Consider the following 24,051-nt stretch of genomic DNA (forward strand, 5'->3'; position numbering starts at 1 on the left):
TCCATTTGGAATGGATTACCATCATATGTTGAGGGACCACTGTATAATTTTATATATATCTCCACAAAAAAATTGGATGTGCTGCCTTCCCTCTTTGCACTATAACACACATACATATATATACATATATATATATATATATATATACATATATATATATATATATACACATATATATATATATATATATATATACACACACACATACATACACACACACCTTTAAAATTAATAAAAATATTCTAAAATGGTACAAAACAGCATGTCATGACATCATAAATACACATTTGTGTACTGGGTTCTGGTTACACTGACATTATGGCTTCCATTTTTTTTTTTTTTCAGGGCTCACAACATATTTGTTATCATCTACGGCAGTGGTCTCCAACCTGTGGACCTCTAGATGTTGCAAATCTACAACTCCCAGCATGCCCGGTCAGCCATCGGCTGTCCGGGCATTCGTGGAAGTTGTAGTTTTGCAACATCTGGAGGTCCGCAGGCTGAAGACCACTGATCTACGGTATTATCATGGCCTGTTTGAGATGTGTTTTTTTTTGCTTTTTTCTATTGCATACAACAGCACAGCAGATACAAATGAACTGAGCTTCAGTTGTATTTTATAAAAACTAAGGATACAAGGAGTTTATGGAGGAGATAGAAAATACTCTGTACCCCATACAGCGCTTCTTTTCTGGGACTTACCTCCCTGGATTCCCTTCACAGTTGCAGTTTTGCCAGCATTATCCAAACCCACCATAACCAGGGTAACTTTTCTACAAAGAAGAAAAAAAAAAAAAAGGTTTAATAAAACTCATAATCTTCCTAGTAAAAGTATTTTAAAGGGAACTCCGGTACATAACATTTTATCCCCTATCCATAGACCATAGGATAGGGAATAAGTGTCTGATAGCGGAGGGGGGGTTGTCAAGAGTCTCCTTGCAGGGAGCGGAGATTGCTCTGTAACCCAATCCCCAATCTGAACAACTACCCCTCTAGATACCTAAGTGTAATACACAGAAGGTCTCTTCATTGAGCCTTTTTAAACTAGATGGTGATAATTACAGGTAATTGCTTGAGATTTACAGTGGCCCCTCAACTTGTAACTGAGCAACTTGGCATCTTTTCCTTTTCAAATGTTTTAACAAATCTCCCCCATTGTGTACTGTCCCGGACCCTGAAGAACCTCCTGTCCTCTACATAGACCAAGGGTTCTCAACCAGGGGTACGCAAAGGGTTCTGCGGGGGTACAGCACTTCGCTGACAAATTGTCAGTGCAGAGTGGGCAATGGACGCTGCAGTTGCCATTTTACGTGAGCTGCAGTGGCTGCCGGGCCTGACGTGTGACGTCCCTGATGTTGCGTGGAGGTGTTGGCACAGCGCAGAAGGACGTCACCCGTCAGAGCAGACTCCCGCCAACCGGGATAAACACAGGCCTGGTAAGCATTTTAAACTAAGTGTAACACTGCAGGGTGTTATTGTATGTATCTCATATATTGACCCAGGGGGATCGGAGAGGGGGAATAATCGCACAAGGGGATTAAGACAGGGGGGGGGGAGAATAATGGAAAAAGGGGATAAGAGAGTGATGGGAATAATGGCACAAGGGGATTAAGATGGAGGGTGTGGGGGGAGGGGGGGGATTGTGGCAAAAGGGGATAAGAGTGGTGGGAATAATAGCACAAGGGGATTAATATGGAAGGGGGGGGGTAATCATATCCTAATTCCCTAGTGCCATTATTCTCCCCTCCTTCTGATTCCGTTTTGCCATTATCTGATTATGGGAAAAGGGGATCGGGGGGGGATAATGGCACAAGGGGAGTATGGCATTACGAAGGAAAGCACACGCCATTATGAAATTAAGTACTTTTATGATTTATTTTGTCTGCGGGTACCCCTCGCGCATAAGTTTGTGCGAGGGGTACCCGCGGACATACTTTCACCCTTTGGGGGAACAGTCGTAACAAAAGGTTGGGAACCACAGACATAGACGGTGATTTACACCTTCCAGCAGCTCTTTCTCACTCTTATATATAAGGATTTGCTTTCTCTGTATAAGTTTTCTATTTATATTTTTATTTAAATCCTCACTTGTTCCTATTTCTGGATGACATTTTGGGGTTTTAAATCTAATTACCAGAGTTCTGGTCTCTACATACAATGGTCATCCTGGAAGCAAATAATATTGTAACTGGAAGGAGAAGTATTTATATATTGCACAGCACTGTACACCTAACGCATTCATTCAAGTATCACGGAAGGTCAAGAGAAGTTTCCACTTTTATTACGAAAAGAGTAATGTCACTTTAGTGTCACTTCTCCCCATCATCTGGAGCAGGCCATCTCGATGTCCATGTAACCTCATATATCCCGACTCCAGACACACGCGCTGACATGAGTAATAACTAATACACAGGATCATACAGATTACCAAAGACTTAGGGGGAGATTTATCAAAACCTGTCCAGAGGAAACGTCGCTGAGTTGCCCATAGCAACCAATCAGATTGTTTCCTTCATTTTGCAGAGGCCTTTTAAAAAAATGAAAGAAGCCATCTGATTGGTTGCTATGGGCAACTCAGCAACTTTTCCTCTGGACAGGTTTTGATAAATCTCCCCCTTAGATCAGTGTTTCCCAACCAGGGTGCCTCCAGCTGTTGCAAAACTACAACTCCCAGCATACCCAGACACCCAAAGGCAAAGTACAATCTCACTCATTCTTTAGGCGGAATTTGCGCGACATACATTGTATAACGTATAGAGATTTTGGAGATTTTTGTATTAGCAGGTCGGCGGTCCATCCACAACTCACCTCACCGGCTGACGCCATCGTTTAAACCAATTCCTACAGCAATTTGCCATGAGGCTAAACATTAAAGATAGAAAGGAATGGAAAGATGCTTTGCTTTCTTCTCTGAAGGTCTTAAGAAGGCTTCAACATCATGGATGCTTCGTAATAGCTTTTACTTCCTCCACTTCATGACGTCCACCAAAGAGGAATTCTGGGGGGAAAAACAAAAAAGGTAAAATAAATGGCAACTGGATAGATAGAACATTAAGATTTATGGCTTCATTATCATCAATTATTATTGGTGATAATTTCCTTTGTAATCCATAGTTGAAATCTGAGGTGCTGTATAAATAAATAGAGGCATGTCCACCCTCTGGCACCTGCACCAAGAGATCAAGGTTCTCCCAACCATTTCTGTTCTGCTTGGAGCCATAGGTAGGTACTAAGCCGAAAAATGCTGACCAGGCTGTTTTACACAGTTTACGTAAATTCTACAAAAGGTTATGGTGCATTCACACCAGGTTTTTGCAATACAGTTCCCGTATACGCTTTCAATGTGAAAACCGTACGGAACCGTATTGAAAACCATATGCATTGACTCTCTATTGAAAACCATATGTCAAATGATGCATCAGGTTGTATCCGTTTTGCATCCTGTACGGTTTTGTCTGGTTTTTTTTTCCCGTTCCCAAAACCGTAGTCTACCACGGTTTTTGGTCCAGGTGAAAAACCGTATTAAATCGTATACGTTTCTTTTTAACATGGGAGTCAATGGGAACCGTACGGTTCCATACGGTTTTTGACTTTGCAGTTTCTTTTTTCATGGAATTTCAATCAGACAAGTGAAACTTTATTCATAATGGAGTGAAAAGTTAAAAACGTATACGTTTTTTCTTTTTAAAAAAACAGATGCAACCGGACATTATTTTTCAAACCGTATACTGTTTTTAACCGTATACGGGTTAAAATTTGTACAAACATTTTGATACAGTTTAGTCAGGTTCTGAGGAATCCGTTTTTCATCAAAAACCCGATACAGGAACTGTATGTTCACAGCACAAGTTTGCTATTCGGTTTCGGCATACGATTTCATAAAAAAAATAAAAAATAAAAAATAAAAAAAAAAGTTTGCAACCGTACAGAAAACCGTGCCCATAGACTTCCCATTCAAAACCGTATGCACCATAATGTACACGGTTGTCTCCGTTTTTCAAACCATCCTTCCCCCCCCCCCCCCCCCCGGACAGAAAACCGCAGCCTACCACGGTTTTTGGTCAGGGTAAAAAAAAAAACGCATTAAACCGTATACTATTTTTTTCAACATGGGAATCAATGGGAACCGTACGGTTCCATACGGTTTTCGACTTTGCACAGGTTTTTTTCTTGGAATTTCAATCAAACAAGTGAAACTTTATTCATAATGGAGTGAAAAGTTAAAAACATATAAGTTTTTTTTTTCTTTTAAAAAATGGATGAAACTGGACATAATTTTGCAACCGTATACAGACAAAAATTTGTACACACGTTTTGATACAGTTTAGTCAGGTTTTAAGGAATCCGTTTTTTATTTATTTATTTTTTAATCATCAAAAACCTGATACGGGAACTGTATTGCAAAAATGTGGTGTGAACCCAGCCTTATTTAGATTTGTTTAAACTGTGCACAGTACAAGCTATGCTGTTTATGCTGCTCCAAAAGCTAAACTTCTAGACAACTTTTAATACAGAATAAAGGGGCAGGGGTGTTTAGTTGGGCATTTTGTCCCTTTGTTTCTACTTGGCTTTACTTGGAAAGCTGAGAACACGGAGTACAGACTCCATGACAGCTCTATACGTCAGTGGTCTCAAACTGTGGCCCTCCAGCTGTTGCAAAACTTCAACTCCCAGCATGCCCGGACAGCCAACGGCTGTCCGGGCATGCTGGGAATTGAAGTTTTGCAACATCTGGAGGGCCACAGTATGAGACCACTGCTATACATCTTTATAAGTGTATCATTATGTCCATACCCTCTATCCCTTCATTCTAACGATCGGTGGTGGTCTCAGCAGCTGGCCCCTCCCCTAATGACAACTTCTGACATATCACTATGACATGTCTAAACATTTTAGGTAAACTTTAATGTTAGCTTCCCAACCCCTTTTAGCTGCTGCAAACAGGCAGAGGAGGAGGCAGAGAGAGGCTCGATCCCAAGAAAGGGATCTAGCCAACAATTATGGCATATCCTGGGTCAAGATAGGAATATCACTTTCAGGGTAGAGTCACACATAACGCATCCACAGCGTATTTCACGCTGCAGATGTGCCACCAGCAGTCACAAGAGCGAGCTCCCTGCTGCGGCTAGGTAGCTGCGAGTGTCCACTTGTAGCGGAGGATTTCCCGCTGTAGACAGTGCCTGCTTGTAGCAGATGCGCATCGGAAAATCCACCAGTACTAACGGACATAGAGCTACAGGCACTTTGCTCTTGTGACTGCTGTCGGCACATCCGCAGCATCAAATACACTGCGGATGCACTATGTGTGACCCTAACGAGCATCTGTCCTATACAAACCTATGAATATATGGGAAAGATTTATCACAACTTGTGTAGAGCATAAATGGAGCTGTTGCCTATAGCAACTTGCTTCTTCAATTTTTCAGAGGCCTTTTTAAAAATGAAAGAAGCAATCTGATGGGTGGCTATGGGCAAATGCACGGGTATTGATAAATCTACCCTTTGGGTACGTTCACATGTGAGTATTTTGCTGCAGGCTTTTGCGTCAACGTACCAACTGTGTTTATGGGAAGCGTTTGTATAGTCAAATTAACTGACAGATGCCCTTTAAAGGGGTACGCCAGTGGAAATTTTTTTAAAATATTTTTTAAATCAACTGGTGCCATAAAGTTAAACAGATTTGTAAATTACTTATATTTAAAAATCTTAATCCTTCCAGTACTTATCTGCTGTTATATGCTTCACAGGCAGTTCCTTTCTTTTTGAATTTCATTTCTGTCTGACCACAATGTTCTCTGCTGACACCTCTGTCCATGTCAAGAACTGTCCAGAGTACAAGCAAATCCAAACAGCAAACCACAGTTCCTGATATGGACAGAGGTGTCAACAGAGCACTGTGGTCAGACAGAAATCAAATTTGAAAATAACTTCCTATGGATCATACAGCAGCTGATAAGTACTGGAAGGATTAAGAATTTTTAATAGAAGTAATTTACAAATCTGTTTAGCTTTCTGGCACCAGTTTATTTAAAAAAGAAAAAAAAATGTTTTCCAGTGGAGTACCCATGGTGGAATTTCCTAGTGGAATCTGGTGGAAAAATTCTGCTCGGAAATTCTGCAGCAGCAGACTCCCATGCTGCCATTGGATTCTGCCGCACCATGCACACGGTGGAATTTCTGCATTGGAAACATCTGACACAGAAATTCTTATTCCTCCATCCATAGAAAGAATTGACATGTCGATTCTTTCTGCGGAATCTGCTCAGAAATGCATTGCTGTCTATGGAGATGACGCATTTCCGAGCGGTCCTAGTGCACAATGACGTATGCTGTGTGACCATAGCCTAAAACAAACAGGTCCCTCAACTGCAGATCAATTTCTTTCTGTAGCCCCTCATTCTACTCCAGAGTTTCCAGCCAGGGTGCCCCCAGCTGTTGCTATACTACAACTCCCAGCATGTCCAGACAGCCTTTGGCTGATGTGAAGGGGGGCGAACCTGATCCCCTGTAACCATCCATGTCAGAGCGCCGCCATCACGTGAAGCAGCACTAATGTCAGCAGATCACCCGCGCCAGGTTGGCTCAGCTTCATACCGCCATAGGCCAGTGTTCCCCAACCTGTGGCTTTCCTAAGCCTGTCAGGGCATGATGGGAGTCCTAGTTCTGCAACAGCTGGAAAGCCACAGGTTGGGGGAACACTGCCATAAACACCGCCCATTTGTCAATTTAACCATCTGAATTGGAAATCCTCCACTATGAATGCAATGAAATGATCACATGACCTGCTGGGCCCCATTGTCCATTATAGAACATATAAATCATTGAAAACTATGGGATTCATCTTGGCACATTAGGTTACACTCAACTACATCACTCAGTGTCTATACCCAGCATGCACCGGGGGCACCATCACTGACAGGGGACTGCTTTAGGAGAGACACACACACTATAGTCCCCTATATAAACAGCCTTCAGTACAGGATCATTGCCAATGCAGACCACGACCTACCCCGCAGTCACGGTACAGAGCTGTATACCCGCCGGTCTCCATACACAGGGCCGTCTACATAGCGGACAGTCCTCCACAGCCTGTGATGAGCGGCCACACACAGACACCGTAGTGTACACCGGAAGCTGCCGACTCTATGGTAACCCAGCAAACACTTTCCAGCGGCCCGAACCACGCCCCCTCCTTCACTCAACCAATCGGTATCCTGATAACAATCCACCAATAGTGAGGCGAGGCTCATACGCGATTAGAGAAGGGCTGTGATTGGCTGAGGGGGACGTAGTGTTGTTATGGTGTTTGTATTGTTGTGGGGGAGGGGCGGTGCAGTGATTTGTTTGGTGATTGGTACAGATAAAACACGTGTTAGACAAAGTGCTGTGGTAATGAACCAACACAATTCCCCTCATAAATAACAGACCCCACGCAGGAACTATATATTTATATACATCATATAAAAACACATAAAATCATGGGCATGCATTTCCTCATAGACAGGGATGTAAAGAGATAACCAGCATGAAACTGAAAAGAGGTGAGGGCTCACATCATAGAAAAGTATACAGTGACCCCTCGACCTACGATGGCCCCGACATACGATCATTTCAACATATGATGGTCTCTCAGAGGCAGCATCAATATACGATGCTTTTGTATGTCGGGGCCATCGCATAAACGGCTATCCTGCTTCAGCTGCCACCGGATAGCCGTTTACGGTGCCCTGTGTGGTCCACTGACGATCACTTACCTGTCCTCGGGGCTCCGACGCGTCTTCTTCGGGATCCCCTGCATTGTCGGCGCTCTCCATCGTCGGCGCACGCCGTCCCGTCATCCAATAGGAGCAGCGTGCGTAGTGACGTGATGGAGGCTACGTGAGAGCAAGGATGCCGGGGAAGCAGAGGCCTTGCCGGAGCGTGGGGGCGCGGCGACAGCGATGGAGGGCGACATCCAGGGCAGCGGTGACGGTCCGGAGCGGCGGGGACACGTGAGTATAACCTCCAATACCAGTGGTCTTCAACCTGCGGACCTCCAGATGTTGCAAAACTACAACTCCCAGCATGCCCGGACAGCCGTTGGCTGTCCGGGCATGCTGGGTGTTGTAGTTTTGCAACATCTGGAGGTCCGCAGGTTGTAGACCACTGTCCTATACTTTACATTGCACGGATCCCTCAACATACGATGGGACCACTGTATAGTCAAACAACTCATATAAGTGCATGTAGTGGACAAAAAGAAGTACACAGCATAAAGTGCCAAAATAATAATTACCAAGTGGTGTAATTGGTAATTATTATTTTGGCACTTTATGCTGTGTACTTCTTTTTTGTCCATTACATGCACTTATATGAGTTGTTTGACTATACCTGCATACAGGTATCTATGTATTACTATATTATTTTCTATGTGAGCCCTCACCTCTTTTCAGTTCCATTTTAGGACATCGTCAGGCGTAACTCTGTCCTCCGTCGGGTGAAACGGCATCCTGCCTCCTCTCTCTGGCCAATCTCCGTCAGGCGTCAGCCGCAACTCCCTCCTCCCTCCTTTGTCATCCTAAAGTCTCTCATCCGAAACTCCATCATCCCTCAGTGAAAAAAAACCTTCCTGCCGTGTAGCTGGTTATCTCTTTGCATCCCTGTCTATCAGGAAATGCATGCCCATGATTTTATGTGTTTTTGATATGATGTATCAATAAAGTCATTTTGGATTCCCTAAATGTTTTGTTTTTCCTTTGTGCACAAACTAAGTGCTGTGGTAATACAACTTCCAGCAGAATCTAGATGTACGACAGGAGCTGTGTAGCGAAAAGGGGAGATGGTCCAAAACTGGTGCAAAGCGCAAGTGGAGTAATGCCTGATTGGTTGCTATGGGCATCTACTCCATTGTTCTTGTTTTGGTAATTTGGTAAAAAAAAAAAAAAAAAAAACCTCACCAGATAGTTCTTATTTTTTAACACTGCAACCAGACGTTAGCTGGGAAGTGGTGAAAAATAAGAAACACTAAACTTGGCATTTCATTTTCTTTTTTTTTTTTTTTTTTACACATGGGGCAGTTTTACAAAATTACAGCAGGCTGAGACTATGGTGTTTTTGGGGGGAATCTTGGTGGGGATGCAACGTTTGCATTTTTTTTTTTTTTTTTGAGTTTTTGCTTAATGCAGGAAAACTGCCTAATGCTCCCAAAAAATCAATTTTCACGAACAAAAAACACCAGACAAATTGTCATAGAAAACGCCAAAAGTGGCAGTTTATTTCGGAGATATTTGTGACTTTTTTCAGAAAAAAAAACTCCATAAATAAATTAATTCTTAGGCTGGGAACACATGCAATGTTTTTATTATAGCTGGGAGTCAGTAGAAAAATATCAATTGTCATACCTATATGAAGTTTGTTTTAGTTTTTTACCACTTTTTTGCCATTTAAAGGGGTATTCCAGGAATTTGTTTTATTTGACTATGCTACAGGGGCTGTAAAGTTAGTGTAGTCCATAATATAGTGTCTGTACCTGTGTGTGACGGTTTTCTCACAATTCTTCTGTGATTTTCATCCCAATATTTATTTTTAAAAGCATACAAAATGACTGTGGAGGCATCTCTTGGTGGGAGAGAGATCAATCTGCAACTAATGCAACAGCTGTAGGGACCCTGATTGAAAACCACAGGTCTTTTGATGGATGCAGCTCATTTATGTTTCAATGGGTGGGATGGCTGATGTGTGGGAGGGAGGAAATGGAATTGTGGGATTTGTAGTCAAAAAAAGAAAAGTCAAACAGGAAATATTAGTTCACAAAAAGCTAGCCACAGTGTTATGGTAATCTCATGATATAGCCATTTAGCCCCAAGACAAGCACAGATCCTTCCTAAGCATGTCCATTACTGTCTGGCAGGTACGTACTAAAATCACCTTATGGTGGAGAACCCCTTTAAGGCATTTTTAGGCATTATGGAGGTTTTTTTTCTAAGAATGTTATGGGGTTTTTTTTTCCCATAGACTTCAACTGTGTTTGTATGTTGTGTTTTTTTCCCCAAAAATTCTTCAATAGAAATCATTGAGTTACATGATGAAAGAAACTCATGACTTGTAATGAGAAAAACGCAGGGAATAAAATGACAAATAAAAAAATGTCTCTGCTCATACACACTGGGGACATTTTCAAAACTTTTGCTGCCACTTTTTTTTTTTTCAAGTTTTATGCCAAAAGAATTGTGCAAAACAATCACCCCACAAAGTTTACTCTACCTCTAGGATGGTGTGAAAAAGTTAAAATGGTGATTCCCCCCCCCCCCCCCCCAATGTTATATATTGCATTTTAAACTTGACATTGCAAAATGAAGTATTTTCTGACTATATTGATTTTTATACTTATTTAATGTTTTTTTTTCTTCCCATAGAAGCCTTAGATTCCCTGAAAGTACTTCATATTCTCAGCATGCTGTAAATTTTGAAAACTACCAGTGAGCCATAAAAAAGGCAATAGAGAGATAAGAAAAAAAAAACATCAAAAGAAAAAATAATGATCAAGTTTGGTGTTCCCCATATTTCCCTTATCGACTCCCAGCATTAAAGAGGAACTCCTCTGCCCCAGTGTTCCAAACATTTTGTTCCGAACGCTAGGTGCGGGCTGCGGGGGTCGTGATGTCATGGCCACACCCCTCATGATGTCACGGATGCACCCTCTTGTGACGTCACGCCCCCACCCTTCAATTCAAGTCTATGGGAGGGGGCATGGCGGCCTGCCACGTCCCCCTCCCATAGACTTGGGGGCGGGGGCGTGACGTCACAAGGGCTGTTGCCATGACATCACTACCCCCGCACCCAGTGTTCGGAACTAAATGTTTTGAACGCTGGGGCAGGGGAGTACTCCTTTAACATTTAACTACTGCATTGTGTGCCCAGAAAAGCACCAGGTAGCAAATTTGGTGTTAACCTAAAGAAATTATCCCAAGATTATATGTGTTTCTGATAGGTGGGGGTGCGACCGCTGGGTAGATAGGGAATAAGATGTTTGATCACGGGGTCCTGCCGCTGGGGTCCCCTGCGATCTCTGGGCCGACAGCTTCCACGTTGGTGATGTCACACCACGCCCCCTCCATTCATGTCTATGGCAGGGAGGGGGGTGATGGCTAGTACATAGCTGTCACGCTTCCTCCCATAGACGTGAATGGAGGGGGCGTAGCGACTTGCATTGCCAGTCATTGGGCGCAGAACAGAGTTTTAGACACCGCAGTTAGACCTATTATTTCCTATCCTTTGGATAGGAAATAAGATGTTTTTATCGGAGTAACCCTTTAAGGCTTTTTGTTAGGTCACGTACATAGTTGATGCACCCTAACCAGCAGCCCCTTACTGGGTGATATTCTCTATACCATACAGAGCGGAAAAAAAAGGATTTAGTCAGCCACGAATTGTGCAAGTTTTCCCATTTAAAAAGATGCTGCCGGGGCCACTGCGGTTCGCATCCTGCGATGCGAATGCACGCGGACGCCGGGTCTCCCCCTCACCTCCCCGCTGCCCTACCTCTTCTGCTCTCTGTGTCCACCGGCGCACGTCCCCGCCTCCTAGAGCGTGCACCGGCTCTTTAAAATTTAAAGGGCCAGCACACCATTAAAGGGGTTCTCCGGTGCTTACACATCTTTTCCCCTGTCCAAAGGATAAGATGCCTGATCACGGGAGTCCCGCCGCTGGGGACCCCCGGGATCATGCACGCCGTTTGTAATCAGTCCCCGGAGCGTGTTCGCTCCGGGTCTGATTACAGACGACCACCGGGTCGGCGGCGTATGTCGTCACGCCTCCGCCCCCCGTGTGACGTCACGCTCCGCCCCTCAATGCAAGCCTACGGGAGGGGGCGTGACAGCTATCACGCCCCATCCCGTAGGCTTGCATTGAGGGGTGGAGGCGTGACATCACACAGGGGTAGAGGCGTGACGTCACACGCCGCCAGCCCGGTGGTCGCCTGTAATCAGACCCGGAGCGAACACGCGCCGGGGACTGATTACAAACGGGGTGCCGCGTGCATGATCCCGGGAGTCCCCAGCGGCGGGACTCCCGCTATCAGGCATCTTATCCCCTATCCTTTGGATAGGGGAAAAGATGTGTAAGCACCGGAGAACCCCTTTAATTGGTGCTAGTGTGGTTTGGCCCTATATAACCCCACACTTCCTTTAATCCTTGCCAGATCTTTGTGCCCTTGTTACCTAAGAGAAAGTGTTTACTTGTGTCTGGCCTTGTCATGTATCTGACCACGTATCCTGACCTTGCTCCTGTGCAACCTGCCTTCTAACCTCTTGCTATGTAACCTGACCTTGCTTCATTGCCGCCAGCCCTGACCTCCTGCCTGCCGACACGCGCACCCTAGGAGGCGGGGACGCATTTGCCGGTGGACACAGAGAGCAGAGGAGGCTGAGCAGTGAAGAGGTGAGGGGAGACCCGGCGGCCGCGTGCATTCGCATCGCTGGATGCGAACTGCAGCGGCGCTGGAAGCAGGAGTTTGTAAGACACAGGATTAATGCGTTGCATGACTTTAAAAGGACCCAGGAAGCAGGGACCAACTTGTAGCTGGGTATCTTAAAAGGAATATACTTGGTGGATAACCAGACTTTATCACCAGGTGAAAAGATCGGAGGAGGTCTTCTCTTCGTCAGCCTGTGACTTCATGCAGGTGGATGCAAGAATTAAAGAGCACCGAGTCTCTTGCCAAATAGATGAAAAGTCCCGTAACAGGATATTCACCGCAGGTACTTCTGAAGGAACAGGTAGAGGAAGAAGAGGACGAGGGTGACGGACGTAGACGATAATGAATGGAGAAGTTTTAGTAGTAGCTTTGGTTTCATACAAATTTATTCATGGCAAATCTATATTAGAAAGGGCTATTCCTGGCCTACAGAGAGCCTCAATAGAGGTGTAGAACACTTTGCTGTGTTCTAACACGCATATGGAGTGTGCTGGGGTAGTGAAATAATACTGTTATTCGGTATGACATGCGTCCACCGCTTTTAGAATCACTGCCGCAGAGAGGCACAATGACAGAGCCTGGAGGTGACATCAGTATGAGGAGACCATATAGTGGCTGAATGACAAAGCATGGAGGTGTTGGCAGCATGAGGAGACCATATAGTGACTGAATGACACAGCTTGGAGGTGTTGGCAGCATGAGGAGATCATATAGAGGCTGAATGACACAGCTTGGATGAGGCTGAAGCATGAGGAGACCATATAGTGGATGGAGGTTTTGGCAGCATGAGACCATATAGTGGCTGAATGACACAGTCTGGAGATGGTAGTAGCATGAGTAGACACTAGGGCTTCACAATCCCTAAGATTAAAAGATGAATTTTGAAATAAAAATTGAAGATTTAGGGTAGCTAGTGCTACCATAAAAAAAAATTGTCCCAGGCCCAGCAGCATCAGTAAACCATATAGTGTCTGAATGGCACAGTCTGGAGTTGGCAGCAGCATGAGTAGACACTAGAGCTTCACAATCCCTAAGATTAAAATATGAATTCTTAAATTTAAACTGAAGATTTTGGGTACTATGTAGAAACGGAAGCCCTCAAAAGTTACAAAACTGTGTTTTTTTCTTTCAATTTTGTCTGACACGTGATTTTTTTTTCCGTTTCACCGTAGATTTTTGGGCAAAATGACTGACGTCATTACAAAGTAGAATTGGTGGCGCAAAAAATAAGCAATCATATGGATTTTTAGGTGCAAAATTGAAAGAGTTATGATTTTTTAAAGGCAAGGAGCAAAAAACGAAAGTGCAAAAACGGAAAAAAAAAACGGTCCTTAAGGGGTTAAAAATACTTATTTTACCTGTGTCCCAGATTCCAAAATTCCTTTATATGCAGAAATTGTCAGAATACCACCTGACATTCAAAGTAATAAAATGATATATGCGTTCTCTGTAGAAAAGGATCCTTCATCAGATGACAATATGAGTATTGTGTGTTCCAGTGACATCATCGGAGGAACAGGAAAACATGATACAACTTAATTCTGCAACTGGACAACCACAACAAAGAGAGAATGACTTAAAGCCTACTGGAACTGAGGAACTTCAAAATGGTAAATCTAACACTTGGGATAGTCAGTCAATTCCAACAGCCGGTGGTCAGTATCCACAGTTCCCTGTTTCTGCTAGTCCTTGGCAATATTCCTTTTATTACTGGTCTGGTATCAACATGGCAATAATGCTGGGAGAGTAACTCAAGGATACCCACATGTTTCCTACAATACACAGTCAATATATAGAGACCATATAGTGGCTGAATAACACAGCCTGGAGGTGTCTGAAGCATGAGGAGACCATATAGTGTATGAATGGCACAGCCTGGAGGTGGCTGAAGCATGAGGATACCATATAGTGGCTGAATGGCACAGCCTGGAGGTGGCATCAGGAGTACTGAAAGTGACCCTAATGCAAGGAATTTCTGAAACTGGGGACCAGCACCTTAATTATGTTTTGCAGTATCCATGGCAGCACAATGAGAGAGCCTGGAGGTGGTAGCATCAGCATGAGGAGACCATAGAGCAGCAAAATTAGAGAGCCTGGAGGTGGCAGCATCAGCATGACGAGACCATATGGCGGCACAATGACAGAGTCTGGAGGTGGTAGAATCAGCATGAGGAGACCATATGTGGCACAATGACAGAGAATGGAGGTGGTAGGACACCAGATATTATATTGTAGACCTGCACCAGGCTGAAAAGACTGAATCTGCAATAGGCAAGCAGCTTGGTGTGAAGAAATAAACTGTGGGAGCAATTATTAGAAAGTGGAAGACCACTGATATTCTCCCTCGATCTGGGGCTCCACGTAAGATCTCACCCCGTGGTGTCAAAATGATCACAAGAACGGTGAGCAAAAATGCCAGAACCACACGGGGGACCTAGTGAATGGGACCAAAGTAACAAAGGCTACCATCATTAACACACTACGCCGCCAGGGTCTCAAATCATGCAGTGTCAGACGTGTCCCGCTGCTTAAGCCAGTACATGTCTGGGCCCCTCTGAAGTTTGCTAGAGAGCATTTGGATGATCCAGAAGAGTATTGGGAGAATGTCATATGTGAGATGAAACCAAAGTATAACTTTTTAGTAAAAACTCAACTCGTCGAATTTGGAGGAGAAAGAATGCTGAATTGCATCCAAAGAACACTATACCTACTGTGAAGCATGGAGGTGGAGACATCATGCTTTGGGGCTGTTTTTCTGCTAAGGGACCAGGACAACTGATCGGTGAAAAGGAAAGAATAAATGGGGCCAGGTATCGTGAGATTTTGAGTGAAAACCTTCCATCAGTAAAGGCATTGAAGATGAAACGGGCTGGGTCTTTCAGCATGACAGTGATCCCAAACACACCACCTGGGCAATGAAGGAGTGGCTTCGTAAGAAGCTATTCAAGGTCCTGGAGTGGTCTAGCCAGTCTCCAGATCCCAATCCCATAGAAAACCTTTGGAGGGAATTGAAAGTCCGTGTTGCCCAGCGACAGCCCCAAAACATCACTGCTCTAGAGGAGATCTGCATGGAGGAATGGGCCAAAATACCAGCAACAGTGTGTGAAAACCTTTTGAAGACTTACAGAAAACGTTTGACCTCTGTCATTGCCAACAAAGGGTATATAACAAAGTATTGAGATGAACTTTTGTTATTGACCAAACACTTATTTGCCACCATAATTTGCAACTAAATTCTTAAAAAATCAGACAATGTGATTTTATGGATTTTTTTCTCATTTTGTCTCTCATAGTTGAGGTATACCTATGATGAACATTACAGTCCTCTCTCATCTTTTTAAGTGTGATAACTTGCACAATTGGTTTCTGACTAAATACTTTTTTGCCCCACTGTATATAGTGCATATAGGGAAGTGCTTGGGGCATAATTGGAAGGTAAACCAGGCCTGGTCAGCAACACACAGACACGTCAAGAACCAAATAAGAATACCAGTGGGAAATCCAGGTAAAAAGCAAGAGGACAGCGAAGTCCAAAATCGGTAGGCAAGGTCAGGTCTCAGGGAGAAGTCAGGTGCACAGGAAATAGCTAGGAATGCTGGTGACGGGTGACCACAATCTGAGTAAAGCAGATGCCCATTTAAATATTCTGTCACCAGGAGGTGTGAGCTAGGTGATCAGCTAGGCCTGCTGCATTAAAAAGTGACAAGCAGTCTCGTGCTCAGCTGGAATTAAGAGGGTATGTTAGCAACACTTTTCTTCAAGAAAGTAATGACAACAAATTGGCATAGCCAAAAAAAAAACAATGGCTGAAAATATATGGTAGAAAATGAAAAAGAAAAAAAAAAAAAAAAAAAAAAAAGGTTTTAGTTCATTTCACAATCCAAGTAATTAATGAAAATGTCAGTTTTTTGCATTTTTTCTCTTCAACAGAAAGGTTTAAACTTTCTGTGCACTTTGGTGCATTTCCTAAGCTTAAAGGAGTAGTCTAGTTTATGAAAACTTATCCTGTGGACAGGGGATAAGTGTCTGATCATGGGGGTCTACACCGCTGGGACCCCCTGTGATGTCCTGTCCATCCCCCTTGCCATCCCTATAAATGTAGCTGTGCTGACCACAACATAAAGCGGTCGCTGACACGCTCCCTCCATGTATCTCTATGGGAAGGCTGGAGATACATTGCTCATACAGCTACATTCATGGGGATAGCCAGGGCGCTGAGGGGGACATCGCAGGGGTTCCCAGCGGTCAGACCCCCCTCAATCGGACACTTATCCCCTAGTTTTCATGAATTGGAGTACTCTTTTAAAGACATGTGGAACTCAATTCATGCATATGATGAAAAAGTTAATAAAAATCCACTATGAAAAGGAAAAAAAAGGAAAATAATAGTACACAAGGCCCATAGTGCTCAGTAAAATGAACATACAATGCTTATCTCATAAAACTATATTTTACAGTTCAGATATCTATTGATCTAGGGCAGACATAACACAGTACCTGTGCCTTTCTACCTATACACGCATCTATCTGCAGACAAGAATGTGACAGTACCTGTGAAGAGTCTCCTCCTCCACCTTCTGCTACAGCGATTCCTAACACAGCACAAGGTACTAACAATAGGTTGTTAACAACACAGTTACTGTAATGAGCACTGGTTGGGCCATGTCACTTGGTAACCAATCTGGTATCAGTAAATTCCATTTGATTTTCATACCTGTAAAATAGTGTCCTGTGATACATGTAATCTACCGCAAGAAGAAATAAGTAGAATAAAGATTCAAGTAGAATGAATATATATATATATATATATATATATATATATATATATATATAAACCGTGTCCACCTCTCTATCACTAAGATATTGTGTTTTTGAATTGGTCAACCATGTCACACATTAAACAACAAAACCCCAGGGGGTAACAGGGAAATATTTAATGTACAACAACTTTAGGGGAAACCCCCAAAGGGGTACCCTAAACTAGAAACCCCCAAATGAAATTTCATTTGGGGGTTTCTAGTTTAGGGTACCCCTTTGGGGGTTTCCCCTAAAGTTGTTGTACACCATGTCACACATGTCACAATTGTGGTGGTCAATCCTGATAAGGCTGATATCACACTGCTTTTTTGTTTCTGTTTCATTGTTTCTGTTACAGTAGGCTTATTTGTGCATTATACAAAAACATAGTCAACTTTGCAGTTGGGGATGGTGAAAAGAAATCCCATTCATTTTTTTTATAATGTAAGTCAATGGGACATACAGCAGCATCCAGCATCAGTTAACATGTGTGTGTGTATATATATATATATATATATATATATATAGTTGTTTAACCATTCAAGGAGATATGTCATGCATAAAAGCAAATAAGTTTTAGATCGTGGGGGATCCGACCACTGGGACCCCCCCATACACCCCCCCCCCCCAACCTCCCCAAAATTTCCTGCACATACCCTCTGCTCTCCCTGGTAATAGGGCGTGCCAACCCCCACATGAAGCAGCGGTCAACACGCCCCCTTATATATTTCTACTGGAAAGCGGTTCAGCTATCTCCGGCTCTCCCATAGAGATATATGGAAGGGGTGTGTCGGCCGCCCCTTCATGTGGGAGTCATGATGCTCCATTCCTGGGAATAGTAGAGGGACTGTGCAGGAGATCTCGGGGGTCCCAGCGGTCGGACACCCTGCAATCTAAAAGGTATCCCCCATCCTGCGTATAGTGGATAGGTTTTTATGCATGATACTTTTCCTTTAACCCCCTTATATATAATGGGCCTCATTTACCAAGTGTGGAGGGTAGTTTTCTTTGTGGGTTTTTGTTTCCGACAGGTATTTTTTCATGATATTTACTATTGTATGTTGTATTTGGTGATTTTCCCTATGTTTTGCTTTTTTAACACATGCTCTGAGCTGTCAGGTTTTTCCAGAGCTCAAATCCAACACATTTTGGGGGAAATTTATCAAAACCTGTCCAGAGGAAAAGCCGCTGAGTTGCCCATGGCAATCAATCAGATCACTTCTTTCATTTTTGAAAAGGCCCGTGAAACTTTTCCTCTGCACAGGTTTCGATAAATCTCCCCCCTTGGTTAAGTTTCTACTTGTTTTTTTTTTCTGGCAGTTTTTGGAAAACTACCACTGCAGTTTTTGAGCCAAAGTCAGAAGTGGATCCATAATGGAGGAGAAGTATAAGTCCTTCCTTTATATGTCCTATTCCTTTTGAATACATTTCTGGCTTTGGCTCAAAAACTGCAGTGGCAGATCTCCAAAAACTGCCAGAAAAGAAATACCTTAGCCTTAATGTTGAAACAATAGTAATTTTGTAGGTTTCTTTACAAAATGAAGAGGGTTTTTTGAGACATTCCCCTTTTCCCTAGTGGACACACCCCTTTTTAGGGTTTTCTGAGTTAAGTGGAGAGTTAGTTTTTTGGATTTTTTTTGTTGGAAATTCTGGTGCACGACACATGCAACACAAAAAACCCTACAAAATCTACTCGGAAAAGCCTTAGTAAATGAGGCCCAATGTGTATTGCCATGGATAATCCCAATTTCTTAAAACAGAGTCACCCCTTTTGAGATCCTCTTTTGGCTGAGCAGGCCTTTTACATCACAACCCCGAACCCAGAAGTACTGCATAGCAGAGACCAGAGGTCCGTAATACCAAGCAAGGGAGCAAGCAAGGTAAGTGTTTGTGTGTTTTTAATTTTTTGAAAACTTGTGGATAGTGTATAACTACCTGAATGTCCAACTGAAATGGATCGCAACCTGACCAGTATCAGATGAGTATCTGCCCGCTTCCTAATTAGGTTTAAGAATCAGCATATGCCCAATAGAATAAATCGCTCTGAGACACAGGGGGAGATTTATCAAAGTTGACCAGTTGCCCATAGCAACCAATCAGATTGCTTTTTTTTATTTTTCACAGGCCCTGTTAAGAATGAAATAATCGAGCTGATTGGTTGCTATGGGCTACTGGGCAATTTTTCCTCTCCACAGGTTTTGATAAATCTCCCCCTGTCCAGATAAATTATACTTCCTGTATTTGAAACTGTTACAAGCATTTATATAGTCTGTAGTATGTCATGAACAGCTGTCCTTGTGATTCATTTCTTCTATCTTTAGGCGTTCCTTGTCCATCACGTGGGTCTCATCATTTTGGGTGTAGCTCCTGTTCGAGCGCCATCTTGAGACATTCTTTCAAATTCGATGTGAGGGGGGAGTGAGTTGCCATTTTAGCCAGCATATATCTGGAATAGACATTTTAGCTCATCCACCACACAACAACTGGGGCCCCCACCAATCACAAGAATGAAGGCATTTGTACTTTGTGTGAATGGAGATAAATCATGCACGCTTAAAGGGGTACTCCGCCCCTAGCATCTTATCCGCTATCCAAAGTATAGGGGATAAGATGTTAGATCGCGGGAGTCCCGCCGCTGGGGACCCCTGGGATCTCTGCTGCAGCACCACACTATCATTACTGCGCAGAGCAAACTCGCTCTGTGCTTAATGACGGGTAATACAAGGGTCGGAGCATCGTGACGTCACGGCTTCGCCCCTCGTGATGTCACGGCCCGTCCCCTCAATACAAGTCATTACGCCCCCTCCCATAGACTTGCATTAAGGGGGGCAGGTCGTGATGTCATAAGGGGGCGGAGCCGCGATGTCACGATGCTCCGGCCCCTGTATCGCCGGTCATTACGCACAGAGAGAGTTTGCTCTGTGCAGTAATGATAGTGGGGTGCTACAGCGGAGATCCCGAGGGTCTCCAGTGGCAGGACCCTCACGATCTGGCATTTTATCCCCTATCCTTTCGATAGGGGATAAGATGCTAGGAGCGGAGTACCCCTTTAACTACCGCTTCATTTACCTTCTATGGAACTTCCAAAGATTACTGACCACTTTACTAGTCTTTGCTCAGAAGTCAAATAGACAGTGTATGCGCGTGTTTGCGCCGCTCCATTCACTCAGAGACATTTAATCTCTGGTTTCCGCCAGCTTGTTTTCCACTATACTATGGAAATGGGATAACTTTTAATCTCTAACTTTTAATCTATAACCTCTTTAAATACTTTCATCAGAGTGGACTAAAACCCCTTAAAGGAGTACTATGGCGCTTTCTTTTTTAAATAACCCTCTGTGCCCAGGCTGCAAAATGAAACAAAACAAACTTTAACTCACCTGCATACGTTCCCCTGTTGCTCCGATGTCGGCGTCCCATTCTCCGGTCCCTGTCTTCTTCTGCTTCCTGTGGGTCGGTGAGTCACGCTGCTCTCAGTGTATCACCAGCCTCAGCGGGACATTGCTGCGGTCGGTGATACGCTGAGAGCAGCGTGACTCACCGACCCGCAGGAAGCGGAAGAAGACAGGGACCGGAGAATGGGACGCCGACATCGGAGCAACAGGGGAACGTAGGCAGGTGAGTTAAAGTTTGTTTTGTTCCATTTTGCAACCCGGGCATGGGGGGTTACTTAAAAAAAAAGTGCCATAGTACTCCTCTAAAAGGGGTACTCCACAGAGAAACATTTTTTCAAATAAACTCAAACCTTCCAGTTGTGTAGTTCTCTCCAGTCAGACCACAGTGCTCTCTGCTGAAACCTCTGTCCATGTCAGGAACTGTTTAGAGTAGGAGAAATTTCCTATAGCAAACCCCTACTCCCCTCTAGACAGTTTCTGATACAGACTGAGGTGGCAGTCTAGAGGAGTAGGGGTTTGCTATGGGAATTTTCTACTACTCTAAACAATTCCTGACATGGACAGAGGACTGTGGTCAGACTGGAAAGAACTACACAACTTCCTCTGGAGCATACAGCAGCTGATAAGTACTAGAAGACTTAAAGGGGTACTCCGCCCCTAGACATCTTATCCCCTATCCAAAGGATAGGGGATAAGATGTCTGATTGTAAGAGTCCCGCACGTGTTTAGAGCATCGGGTTCAGCGTAAGAGGCTCATGTAGTCATGGCCGCGCCCCGCTCGTGACATCATGGCCACACCCCCTCAATGCAAGTCTATGGGAGGGGGCATGATGGCTATCATGCCCCCTCCCATAGACTTGCATTGAGGGGGGCATGGCCTTGAAGTCACAAGGGGGGTGTGACCATGACGTCACTAGCCTCCACCCCGCATTGCTAGTCATCCGGCACGAAGCGAAGTTCGCTTCGTGCACCGGATGTCTGGGGGTGCTGCAGCCGACGGATAAGGGGACAAGATGTCTAGGGGCGGAGTACCCCTTCAAGATTTTTAAATATAAGTATTTTCCGAATCTGTATAACTTTCTACCGCCAGTTGTTTAGATTTTTCTTTTTTAACTCCTGAGTTCTCCTTTAGGGCCTCAATACACTGAAGTCAAAAGTTTGTTGAAGCCTCTGACTTTCACAGATGATTTTGGGGGACAAAAGGGTCGGCCATGTTGGTTTTCAAGTGCCCGGCCATTTTTCTTTTAGAGAGATAAGCTACCACTGTGGCTGTCTGGCAGCAGTTTACTCCCTCCTTGCTCTTCATTTGTACAGAATATTCATTTGTATGGGAAGATATGTAGAAATAACTGTCCGCCAACAGCTATTAAAGGTATACAGAATGGCCACCTTTAGGGTAGGGTCATACATATTTTGATCTGTATTTGCTGCTGCGTACTTTCCTACCCATTGAAGTTAATGGGTAGCAAAATCAGCTGTAGAGAATATGCAGCAAATTATGACACGTGTGACCCTACCCTTAATAAGAAATGAATACCAGATAGTAGACAGCAGTAAAAAAAAATTTAAAAAAAGTTCCTGACTTTAATGATAATACAATGTGCACAAATAACCCCCCCAAAAAAGCAATACATATAAGCACGTAATGAAAACCCTGACAAATAGTGATTGGCATTGCTGACATTTCTTTATTTTAAGCTTAAAGGGGTATTCCAGGAATTTTTATTTTTATTTGACTATGCTACAGGGGCTGTAAAGTTAGTGTAGTTCATAATATAGTGTCTGTACCTGTGTTTTTCTGTGATTTTCACCCCACTATTTATTTTTATCAGCATACAAAATTACTGTTGTCTCGGATTTTTCCCAGCTTGCAATGCGGCCGAGACCTGACTCACTAGTCAGCTGATGACAGGAAGCCTTTCTGCCTCAATGGGTGGAGGGATCGCTTGGTGGGAGATAAATCAATCTCCAACTAATGCAACAGGTGTAGGCACCCTGATTGAAAACCACAGGTCTTTTGTTTCAATTAGTGGGGTGGCTGATATGTGAGAGGGAGGAAAATGTGGCATTGGGGGATTTGTGGTCAAACAGGAAATACAAATTCATAAAAAGCTAGCCACAGTGTTATGGTAATCTCATGAAATAGCCATTTAGCCCCAAGACAAGCACAGATCTTTCCTAAGCATGTCCAATTACTGCCTGCCAGGTACATACTAATATCACCTCATGGTGGATAACCCCTTTAAGCCATGGTCCTGGTGTGAATAAGCCTAAACATGTTATTTGCTTTTTTTTGTTATATTAATCTTGTACAGCCCCTTTAAGAGAAAAGTCCAGTTTATCCACACAAAGATAGGAAAAAGTTGCTTAATACAAATACCCAGATGTTTTGAAATTCCTACAGTTCGGACAAGCCAGTGTTTTCCCCAAACAGAGTGCCTCCAGCTGTTGCAAAACTACAACACCCAGCATGCCCGGACAGCCTTCGGCTGTCCGGGCATGCTGGGAGTTGTAGTTTTGCAACAGCTGGAGGCACTCTGTTTGGGGAAAACACTGTGATCCTATGGTACTGTGTTTGTGTACTTGTCATGTCAGGGGAGGGATGTTTCCTGGAAAAGACCAGGAGTCATTGGGCCTTTCTGCAGCTGAGCTCCCCCCCAAGCCCAGTGTGCTGGACAAGAGGCTGGGCTGAGCTCACAAACTTAGTATTGTGCAGGCCCGGCTATAGCAGGCACCTCTGTGCTAACGGATCATGATGTTACTGGGCACACTATGCCTGGTCCTGCTGGCCTCTTCGCTCTTCATTACTTCCCTGTGTGAGGGACGGACTTGTAAGTACATGCATTTTATAGGATTCTCTTTGTATCTCCCTGACACGAACCCTTTTCCTTTCTCCTATCATGTTGTGCAACATTGTAACAATAAGGATAAATAACAGGAGTCAGAGTTTTTGTAAACATCCAGGAAGCCTAGGAATGCTGTAAGGAAGCGCGGAGCAGCCTGCCGGATTACTGTGATGGACTCCTATAAGAGCATTATTTGCATCTTAGTCTCTTAGAGAAATATAATCCTAAAGAAAATCTGTATACGCTAAGAGAGCTAAGTCGATAGGAAGCTGTGAAACTATAACATGCGGCCTGTAAGGCTATGTTCTCACACAGTGTTGGGTTGTATATGTTGTAGGTTTAATAATGCATGTGTTTTTTTTTTTTTTCCTTATTTACTATTCTTTGCGTTTGTGTGGTTTTTTGGCGCATGCTGGATTTCATTTAGAAATAATAATTCTAAATAACATTCCCAAAAAAGTCAATGCACACACATTTTAACTAGGGAGCCTATAGTACTAAGCAAAATCACTTAGGCTATGTTCACATGATGGAATCCCCGTGCGGAATTCCGGATGGG

At 43.7% G+C, this 24,051-nt stretch overlaps 2 protein-coding genes across 5 annotated transcripts in view; one reads left to right on the plus strand and one right to left on the minus strand.

Annotated features, from left to right (window-relative positions):
* ARL13B (ADP ribosylation factor like GTPase 13B) overlaps window positions 1-7,144 on the minus strand; it is a 61,598-nt gene extending 54,454 nt beyond the window's left edge. For all 3 annotated transcript variants that reach the window (XM_056559340.1, XM_056559339.1, XM_056559338.1), the window contains exons 1-3: window positions 7,010-7,144; window positions 2,809-2,998; window positions 703-773 (exon numbers count right to left, since the gene is read on the minus strand). In XM_056559340.1, coding sequence (XP_056415315.1) covers window positions 703-773; window positions 2,809-2,870 — 133 coding nt within the window. In that variant the 5' untranslated portion in view covers window positions 2,871-2,998; window positions 7,010-7,144. The remainder of the gene's footprint in view (window positions 1-702; window positions 774-2,808; window positions 2,999-7,009) is intronic.
* A 16,152-nt stretch (window positions 7,145-23,296) lies between these two features.
* Window positions 23,297-24,051, plus strand: part of PROS1 (protein S) — a 70,313-nt gene continuing 69,558 nt past the window's right edge. The window contains exon 1 of one of the 2 annotated variants that reach the window (XM_056559337.1): window positions 23,297-23,477. In XM_056559337.1, coding sequence (XP_056415312.1) covers window positions 23,399-23,477 — 79 coding nt within the window. In that variant the 5' untranslated portion in view covers window positions 23,297-23,398. The remainder of the gene's footprint in view (window positions 23,478-24,051) is intronic. The other variant, XM_056559336.1, reaches the window with a different exon arrangement.

Source organism: Hyla sarda, chromosome 2, assembly GCF_029499605.1.
Source record: "Hyla sarda isolate aHylSar1 chromosome 2, aHylSar1.hap1, whole genome shotgun sequence".
NCBI classification, from domain to species: domain Eukaryota; kingdom Metazoa; phylum Chordata; class Amphibia; order Anura; family Hylidae; genus Hyla; species Hyla sarda.